The sequence below is a fragment of the Echinops telfairi genome, unplaced genomic scaffold (assembly GCF_000313985.2).
Source record: "Echinops telfairi isolate 266 unplaced genomic scaffold, ASM31398v2 ScPeMD7_4225;HRSCAF=4972, whole genome shotgun sequence".
NCBI classification, from domain to species: Eukaryota; Metazoa; Chordata; class Mammalia; order Afrosoricida; family Tenrecidae; genus Echinops; species Echinops telfairi.
The window spans coordinates 15,933,346-15,943,886 of NW_022108124.1; the positions used below are offsets into that span (position 1 = coordinate 15,933,346).

At 46.8% G+C, this 10,541-nt stretch overlaps 1 protein-coding gene across 1 annotated transcript in view; it reads right to left on the reverse strand.

Moving 5' to 3' along the window:
- Nucleotides 1-10,541, reverse strand: part of ULK4 (unc-51 like kinase 4) — a 606,607-nt gene that overhangs the window by 545,051 nt on the left and 51,015 nt on the right. Inside the window, exons 16-17 of the mRNA XM_030886939.2 lie at nucleotides 10,195-10,241; nucleotides 8,597-8,675 (exon numbers count right to left, since the gene is read on the reverse strand). Coding sequence (XP_030742799.2) covers nucleotides 8,597-8,675; nucleotides 10,195-10,241 — 126 coding nt within the window. The remainder of the gene's footprint in view (nucleotides 1-8,596; nucleotides 8,676-10,194; nucleotides 10,242-10,541) is intronic.

The following is a 10,541-nucleotide window of genomic DNA, read 5'->3' on the forward strand; positions in this document are numbered from 1 at the left end:
AAGGAGGTGGGAACCCATCGCAATGATCAACATATAGCCCCCACCCCAACCCCTGAGGAAGAACAGAAGCATGGGTGAAGGGAGACAGCAGGTGGTGAAAGATATGAAAGCAATAATAATGTAAAATTTATCACGGGGTCACGAGGGTGGGAGGGTGCAGGAGGGAAAAAAGAGGAGCTGATACCAAGGGCTCAAGTAGAAAGAAAATGTTTTCATAAATGATGGTGGCAACATACAAACAAACACGCTTGATATAACTGATGTATGGATTGTTATAAGACCTGTAAGAGCCACCAATAAAATGACTTACTAATGGTTTTTAAAAGACTGGAATTTTTGCAGAAACAAAAATGCCAGAGCCACAGCTGGATTTCAATTGCCAAAAGCAGTGCTCCTAATACAAACATCAGAAAAAAAAATTTTCAAGTTGGAAAACTTTGTTCCCAGTGTTTGAGTGACCCCTGGTGGCTGAGTCAAGTATCACAGCTGTTGCTCACAGCAAGAATTAATGTTTAACTGAGAAATAATAAATGAGAAACAATATTAAAAGATGACATAACAAAGGGCAAAAGTTCCACGTTATGGTATGCACTGATTATTCCACAGAACTTACTTCACCATGTAGGGTGCTTAGTGCAGAGTCATGTACCAAATCGCTCAACAACACAGCTCACTCCTTTATTTTTCCCAAATGAGCAAAGTCTGCACTTCCCCAAATGGTTGCATGTTACATTAAGAAAACGTTGCACACAGGAGCAAACGAAGAGGAAATGAGAGAGAGAAGAAGACAACCTGGCCCACCAGGCCCCAAGAACGATATTCCCGCTCAGAGCAGCCAACGCACAGAGAGGACCATAGGGCCAGAACCCACCACAAGACCCCATGTCCCTCACTGACCCACAGCGCTACGAGAGACAACACTGGAGGCAGTGTGGGAACTGTGCCTGATCTGACCACACCACATCCAGGCGAAACACTAAGGGCATGCAACAGAGCAGCAAGGGGAGTAAAACAATGAATTCCCCAAAGAATACCAAAAATAAGACTTTGGGGCCAGGGCATGGCACCGATAAGACTGGACCAGGAAACACTCCTAAAAGTCAACAAACAGACCTTGAACTAGTTACAGGCTTTTCTTTCCATTGTTGTTGTTTGTTTTCTTTTGTTGTTTTGTTTTGCTCCGTCTTGTTTGTGTGCTTATTATTGTCTCTGCATGTCCATCTAGATAAGACAGGTGAGATAAACAATCCAGAGGAGAAAAAAATGAGACTGACAGTTCTTAGGGGGACACAGGAGATGGGGAGGCAGGGGAAAGGAAGGAAGGTGTCCACAAGCCCAGGGCTGCAGGAACAAGTGATCTAAAATCGATGGTGAGGAGGGCGTAGGATGGCTGGTGAGCTTGATCAAGGGCAATGTAGCCGAGAGGAGTTACTGAAACCCAAATGAAGGATGAACATGATAGTGGGACAAGAGGAAAGAACTAGGAGGCAAAGGACATTCATAGAGGTCTAAATACAGGCATGTATATATGTAAATATATTAAAAATATAATGACAGGGAAATAGCTCTATGTACATATATTTATAGGCTTAGTATTAAGGTAGCAGACAGACATTGGGCCTCTACTCAAGTACTCCCTCAACATAAGAACACTTTGTTCTAATAACTTGGCATTCCATGATGCTCACCTTCCCAGACACGATCGCTGAAGAAAAAATGGATGCATAAGCAAATGTGGTGAAGAAAGCTGATGGTGCCCGGATATAGCATCTGCGGTCTTAAAGGCTTGAAGATAAACAAGCGGCCATCTAGCTGAGAACCAACAAAGTCCACATGGAAGAACCACACCAACCTGTGTGATCATGAGGAATCAATGGGATCGGGTATCAGGAATCAAAGAACAAAAAATCATATCTTCGTGAATGAGGGGAAGCAGAGTGGAGACCCAAAGCCCAACTTTAGACAACTGGACGTCCCCTTACAGAAGGGTCACAAGGAAGAGACGAGCCAGTCAGCGTCCAGTATAGCACCAACAAAACACACAACTTTCTTCTAGTTCTTTAATGTGTTCCTACCATCACCACCCACTATCATGACCCCAATTCTACCTTACAAATCTGGCCAGAGCAGAGCATGTACACTGGTACAGATAAGAGCTCACAACACAGGGAATCCAGATGAACCCCTCAGGACCAATAATGAGAGTAGCGATACCAGGAGGGGTATCATCACAATGATCGACGTTTAATCCCCTCCCAGGAAGATGAACAGAAAAGTGGGTGAAGGGAGACAGCGGTAAGTGTAAGACATGAAAAGAAACAATTTATAAATGATCAAGGGTTCATGAGGGAGAGGGGCGGGAACTTAGCAGATACCAAGGGCTCACATAGAAAGAAAATGTTTTGAGAATGATGACAGCAACCTATGTACAAATGTGCTTGACACCATGGATGGATGGATGGACTGTGATAAGAACTATATAAGAGCCCCTAGAAAATGATATTTAACAAAGAAAGAGAGAAAACACTGCAGACACTCAGGAAGGTAACAGTGTGGGTGCAACAGAAACAAGAGCCCGGATAATAGAGGCAGCACCAGGAGGCACCGTGTTTGCAAAAGGCAGTGGCCAGCGGGACGGAAGCAGCACTGTGAGGAGACACGGGATGTGGTCTCTGCAGAGAGGCACGCCAGCCAGAGAATGCAGCCGGAGGAAGCACCGGGGCAAGTGTCCCTCAAGAAGTGCCAGGCCACCCCACCCAGAGACAAACTCACCTGTCCCTAGAAGTATGTGTGACAGAGGACAACACTAAACCTACAGGTTGAGGAGAGGGGCCGGCCTGCCACGGCCACACAGAAGCAGACCAAGAAGGAAAAAGAGAGAGGGGCGGTTGGTCGAGACCCCATATCCACACACCAAGCCCTGCACGGAGTTGCTAAGGCTCAGAGAGGGCTGTAGGGCCAACCACAGCTTATGATGTGTTCTCCCCTTACTGGAGTATACTGGGACAGAGGACAATACTGGGGACACACAGTGGGAGGTAGGGTGGTCTGAACTCCTCCTACCCACACCCCGCAGCAGGACAAACTAAGAAGGGAACATAACAGATCAGCAACAGGAGCAAAGCAAAGCCACAAAGCCCCTAAAGAGATCCCAAAATCGACTTCAGGCTAAGAGGGGTAGATCCCAGAATTCCCCCAGGACCAGTGAGGAGATACTCATAACGGTCAGCAGACAGACCTGGAATTATGTATGTTTTTTTTTTCTCTCTCTCTCTCTTTTTTCTCCCCCTTTTTGTTCTTCAATCTTTTGTTTTCTCTTTTTTTTATCTGTAGAACTTTTTTTTTTAATCATCTTATTAGGGGCTCATACAACTCTTATCACAATCCATATATACATCAATTGCATAAAGCACATTTGTAAATTCATTGCCCTCATCATTCTCAAAACATTTGCTCTCCACCTAAGTCCCTAGCATCAGCTCATTTTATCCCCTCCCTCCCTGTTCCCCCCTCCATCATGAACCCTTGATACTTTATAAATTATTATTTTGTCATATCTTTCCCTGTCCAATGTCTCCCTTCACCCACTTTTCTGTTGTCCGTGCCCCAGAGAGGAGGTCACACATCCCCGCCAATGGCTGCTCGGTCCTTTCATCAATACTGTGATGCTCTGAAAGGAAGGAGGGAGGGAGGGAGGGAGGGAGGGAGGTGGTCTGTTAGCCCACTGTGTTTTCCTATCAAGTGGAATTCGGTCTAGATGCTCAAGAGTCGGTGTGCGGGGGAGAAGACTACTTGAGAGATGGTGCTGTGAGCTTCCTCTCGCACCACATCAGGAGGCAGGACTCTGGTCATCTCACCAACAGTGGTGTTAAGACTGACCACTGGGTTCAGGGCATCTTTAGTCTGATCCGGGCAGCAGAATGTTCACATCCAGCACTACAGGTTTGAACAGCTAATAGGTCCAGTGACCAAGATTCCTTACTCGATTCCTTGCAAATTATCCTTTTCTCTACTGATCTTGTCTTCCTTCATGAGAAACGTCCCCTCTTCAGTTCCTGGTTTTTCTGAGAAACCAAACTGCTCGGGAAAGACTGCAGCCCGCATCAAAGGTGATACTCCTCCACGGTTGGCTCCTTCTGCACCAAAGTTCATTCGCATCCGCTCTGTGTCCCTAAGGCCTGAAGTGTCAGAGCCGCTAAGGGGTGATGCATTTTGTTACTAACACGCACAGAACGGACATCGCTGCCGCAGCTTCTCGACGTACAATTCAGTGACGCGGAGGGCCTTCTGGGAGTTGGCCGGGCATTCTCCCCCTTCCTTTGTGGAGCAGGTCCTTCCCCAGGCCAGGAACATCAACTCACGGCCCCCACGAAATGCTCTCTCGTACCTTGGGAGTTGTTCTCACCTGTTTGATCCCATATACGTAGTTCTCCAAAGAGCAGTTAAGCTACCATAGGCTTGATTTTGCTTTTATGTTCAGAGGAGATTTTAGACTGAGGATTAGAGATTATCTAAGGACAAAAGTGTCCGGGATTCTCCCGGCCTCCATGGCTTTCAAAAAGAGTCCAGGAGAGTTTGGTCTTCTGGATCAGTACCCCGCCTTCAGGTCAGGATTCGTCTGTAGAACACTGACCTGCCTCCCATCACAGAGGTTAGAGGCCTTTCTGTGTAATGTTTTCTTACTCGGGGTGAAAGTTTATGTAGCAAATCTGGTTTCCATGTGACAATGTCTAAGGAGCCCTGATGACACCGCTGGGAGGCCTTGGGCTAGTGACAACCAGAGTCGGTGGTTCAAACCCACCAGACACAGTGAGCGGGAGCGGAGAGGCTGGCTGCACCTGTGGATGTGCAGCCTAAAAACCCTCGACGGGGCCCCGATGAGCTGGAATCGACTCCGCGGCCGGGGATTTGGAGGATGACAATTCCTTCACCCACCGTTCAGTGAAGTTAATTTTTTTCACAGCGTGTCAGCTGTATTCTGGTTGCTCCTCTTTCCAGCCCTGGGCTTGCCCTGCGCCCTTATTTTCTCATCGCTGCATTAGTCAGTGCAGACCCTTTGGTCTCAGCTGCATGGTTGAGGAAGGGAGCGCTGGGCTGGTGAACAGCGTGCTTCCCCTTGTGTGCCCGTCTGCTCCTGCTAGGGCGCGCCTCTGCTGCCCCTTCCCCGCTCAGCGGTGGCGGTGGGTTTCTCCGGGCCTCTGCTGTTCGCCCCTGGCTCTGCCTCCTACTGGGTTTTCAGGATCTGGCTCAATCCCTTCTGAGGAAACTTCCCCTCTTTTATCCCTGGGGCTTCCGTCTGCACCCTGCAACCGGGTGTGGGGCCCGAGGGTGGTGCTCTTCGGCACTGAGCCGCTGTGTCCCCTCTTCCAAGAGGGTTATGACGACAGTCGCTGGGTGGCTGCTCTCCAGCCTGTCGGGGAAGATTCCCAGAAGAGCTTGATCGCGGGAGATGGTGAGTTCGTGGACTAGCTGGCACACTACTCTCGTCCACGGCTGCATCGTTTTGCATTCCTTGCCATCAACAGGCAAAGGCTCCGGTTTCCCAACATGCTCGCCACTTATTTTGCTTTTTTCTGGGGAGGGGGAGAGCAGGTGTTTGTTTGTGAATCTCAGCTCTCCTTCTCATGTGTTTAGTGGTCACTGTGGTCAGGACCATTGCCCCGTTTACGACTGGCTGGCTGTCTTTTGTCAGTGGTAGGTAGTCACGATGTGAAGTGAAGACTCTCAGGGTCCCTGCAGCGGGCCTTACTGCTTGTATTTCTACAGCTATCCCGACAAATGCTAATAGTGGCATTTGATGTCACTCCCAGGGAATGACCTCCCCTGCCCAATGCTGATTATGGCGTTCTGGATGCTTGAACTCTGGAATTTATTATGCATGCGTGGGGGTTGGCTGTTTGCAGACACTGACAAAATCTCAGCTCTTCCAGTGGGAGTCAAATGGACGCTCGCCTACCTATCTTGCTATTGCACTGTGGTTTGCTTTGCGTTTCTGCGGACCCAGTGCCTCCCATCTGTTTCTGGAACTTTCGGGTTTCTATTGAACAAGACGACTAAGTGAGTGGAGGCTCCACTGACCTTCACGGCCCAGCGAGCACTGTGCTCCAGAACTCCGGAGGGTAGCTGAGGTACATGAGAGTCAGGGGAGTCCAAGGGGGGAAGCCCAGAGCTGTGAGAACCTCCCCACGCACATCGGGGGTGCTCACTCGTCACAGCCACAGGGGGACACAGGCATGGGTGTCGCTCCAAACGGAGAGCAGCAAAAGGGCGCTGACCTCAAGAAACTGTAGCCTGATTTTTCTCGGGGGCCACAAAGGGCCTCAGGTAGCTGGCTTCCAACACAGTGGGAAGGGGGCAAAAGGAGGCCAGGAGCTGTGAGGCAGAGCTGCTGAATCAGGCAGATGGGCACCCAGTAGAGGGAACCACAAGGTCGCAGGGAAAACACCCCAGCAGAGCACCGTGAGTGGCCTGAAGAGGGGCACCCAGAGGAAAAGGCAGCTCATCTCTCCTTCCCCAATCACTTACGTCAGTGTCTGCAAACAGCCAACCCCCACGCATGCATAATAAATTCCAGAGTTCAAGCATCCAGAACTCCATAATCAGCATTGGGCAGGGGAGGTGGGGGGGAACCCTGAGGACCAATGCCCTCTAGGGGTCATCAAAAAGTGCCCAGGCTGCTGCCACCGAGGCAATTCTGACTCATCGTGGATACAGGGGGTAGGGTGGCAGGCCCCAGCCTTTCAGCTAAGCATTGGCATCAAGAGTAGCCAATCAAAACAATTCTCCCACAAAACCAAGACAGACATTACAATTTATAAAAGTAACAAAAAGGCCCGACTTCAACAACAACAAAAAATAAAACACAAAAATCACAAGAGGAGAATCAGTCAGAAGCCATGCAGTCCAGACCACACAGTCCGGACGAACAAAAATCACTGATCATGTTCAGAAAGCACCCGGGAAAGAAGCGAGTGGAAACCGGGGAAGAAGTGGAGCAGCGGAAGAGACCCAACCAGGAACTGAAGACCTTAAAGAGTGAAAACTGCTGAAACAAGAGCAGCATCACTGGACTGGAAGAAGCCAGAGAAGCACTCAGCAAGAGACAGGAGGAACATCTGAAACAGAAGACAAAATAGCTGCGCGTATCAAGCCTCATGAGTAAACAACAAACACAAGGGGGACATGGGATTCAATCACGAAATCTAACATCTGAACGACTGGAATCCCACAGCCTCCTGGCAACAACAAAGACACGGACATTACTTACCAGGAGATCATCAGGAAGGAGTTTCCAGACCTGAATAGATGATGCAGACTACGAATACAAGAAGCTACGGGAACCCCACATTAAAAGAGATACAACATTATCCTAATAAAATTCTTGAAACTCACAAGTGAGAATTTTGAGAGCAGCAAGAGAAAACAGGATGCGGCCTGTTTGTCCCTTGGTACACATGGGGGGTTCCAAGAGCCCCCAAAGATGCCAAACCCATAGATGCTCAAATCCCTTCTATTAACTAATGATAATGTAACTGCGTGTAACCTTTACACACCTTCCCATGTGGTTTAAATGATCTACCTTCCAAATCCAGCTAGACAAGACATGTACACAGGTATGGATAAGAGGTGGAAACATAGGGAATCCAGGACAGATAAACCCCTCAGGACCAATAATGAGACTAGAGATACCAGGCGGGTAAGGGGAAGGTGGGAGAGAAAGGGGGAACTGATCACAATGATTGACATATAACCCCCTCCATGGGGGATGGACAACAGAAAAGTGGGTGAAGGGATATGCCGAACAGTGTAAGACATAAAGAAATAATAATTTATAAATTATCAAGGGTTCGTGAGGGAGGGGGGCAAGGAGGGAGGGGAAAAAATGAGGAGCTGATACCAAGGACTCAAGTAGAAAGAAAATGTTTTGAAAATGATGATGGCAACATATGTACAAATGTGCTTGACACAATGAATGGAAGGGTGGATTGTGATAGGAGCTGTACAAGCCTCCAATAAAATGATTAAATATATGTATTTATATATTTAATATATATATTTCTATTTATATATATCCAATAAAATGATTTTATATATATATATATATATATATATATATATATATATATACACACACACACAAGCAGACAGGATACAAATACAGGAAGCCAATGAGCACAAAAAGGTGGCCACGCCGTGACACCAGTAGCTAATGTCACTCAACAATCTGCACAGAAGGATCAAATGGGAACTCAACTTGCTGTGTAGACTCTCACCAAAAACCCAAAGTGTTTGTCAAAGAATTAGAATTGCTCAATAAAAAGAAACCTCGTCCACAAGTATTTGGAGTAATAATGCACACCATGCATTCCACCAGCCTCGTAACTCCGCCAGGTCCCCTTTAATACTAACAGGTCACGATGTGTAAATGAGCTGCTGGCCTTAAACCTAGAGATCTATCGAGGTTATTGTTTTATAACTATTTCCACAAACCACGGAAGAAAATTAGTGGAGGGCAGAGAAAGCGGCATGTCCTGAATTGCACAATCAAGAGCCATCGTGTTGTCACTCAGAACACTGTAGTTATTAGCCACGTTACCTCAGTAACAGGTGTATTTTCCTGGAGCTCAATTGTGTGTGAGGCCAGTAATCCAATCACCCGGGCGACCTTGGCACGTCTGTAAATGGACAGAGAAGCGTTTCTGAAAAAGGTGAATTAGAATCGAGGACACTGCTCCCGCCACACTTAGTTACGGTACACAGCTATGGACACAGAATACAAGTACGTGAAATAAGAATTGAATGCAATAGGGCAAGCACAGTCTCCCGGTGTGTGTTGCTATCTTGTGTACCACAGAACGAAACACTGCTTTGTCCAGAGCCATCCTCACAATTGTTCCAATGTTTGATTCCATTGTTGCGGCCACTCGCCGAGGGTCTTCCTCCTTTTTACCGACCCTCTAACTTTACCAAGCGTGATGTCCTTCTCTGGAACCAGCTGTCTTTCCTGGTCTGTCTGTCTAGAAGCTCTGCTGAAACCTGTCCACCATGAATGCCATGGCTTCCAACATCACATGACGGTGGCACCCTGTGTACAGCCCAGAGTAACCCTCTCTTATGTGCACAGGAGACATGAACAGCCATGTCCTTTGCAGCATTGTTTGTAAGGTGGCAAAATTTAAACAAGTTATTGCTTAACAAGAAAGACAAAAATTCAAATGTCAAAAAGTCTTAAAGAGAAATAGTATTTGCAGCCTCTGTTCTAATTGCTTGTAGACCAATGAGTTTATACATTAGTTTTTAAAAAAGTGACCATCAAAATAGTTTAACATATACTTATCTTCTTTGCTAAAATAGAATGTTTTACAATGATCTGTTCTGCAAATATTGACCAAGTTGAATAACTACTAGTTCAACAAAGTATCCCTTTGGTATCCAGTAGAAAACAAACCTAATAGATTACTAAATATTATTTCATTACAACTTGAAAGCTACTTCATATAGATACATCGTTTGGAGAAGTGTGTTTGTTAAATGACCGAGCATGTTGGCTGCTGAGAACTGCTTGTTTAATTAGTGACCTTACATGTTCTCTGGCCCATTCAGTGTGTACATCAGCGAGAGACCTGCGATTTCTCAGGTTCCTAGGACAAACGTGGGGACCACAGCAGAAACCAAGTCCGTTCTCAGAGTAGCACCGAGAAAACAAACATGCTATCAGAACTTTCACATGCAGACTTCCGCTGCCCAAATCAGCCTCAAAACTCAATACCAGATGACAGATTTAAGGAGTCGGAGTACAAGTAGCATTCCGCCTCTCGATAAAAGGAATCAATACAAACAGTGGCTGTTCTTCCCTTCTCTGTCTTTCTTGTGGCTCGTAAAGTCCACGAGAGCCAAACCTTCCCTTGCTCAGCCCTGGGAGCAGCCTGATGGTGCCCTCTGCAAATGCTCGTGGGACGGAGATCATTCTCACACCCAAAACAAAGTGGCTGAACACATTAGCAAGCAAAGGCAAAAGCAGTCTTTTTAAATTTGAAAATGAGCTACCTGGAAAAACTGCCCACGGTACAGTATCATCACTTCAGAATAACGTACAATTATTTTAAAATCTGCTTTTGATAATATATGTTGGAAGTACTTAAGGAAGAATACCATGAGGAGCAGACGTTATAAAAAAATAAAAATGTTACTTACATGTCCCAGTTTGGGGCAATCCGCAAGTGCTGGATTAACAGTTGGAACTAGAATAAAAAATGGAAACGTTCATCTCATCTATGGAACACAGAGAATGAGCACTCGGCTAAACAAGCAGGCCTTCACCAACTGAAACCTGAGCCCCGCACTGGGAAGATGACGGCTGTCATGACACTGGAAGCACTGAATGCAAACCCCACTGCCCTGCAAACCTTCCCTACACACACACACACACACACACACACACACACAGAGGAACTATCTGGGAGTGAATAAGAACAGATAACGAAAACAGTGCTTTCCATTTCTAACTGCCCTCCACCACACACACACACACACACACACAC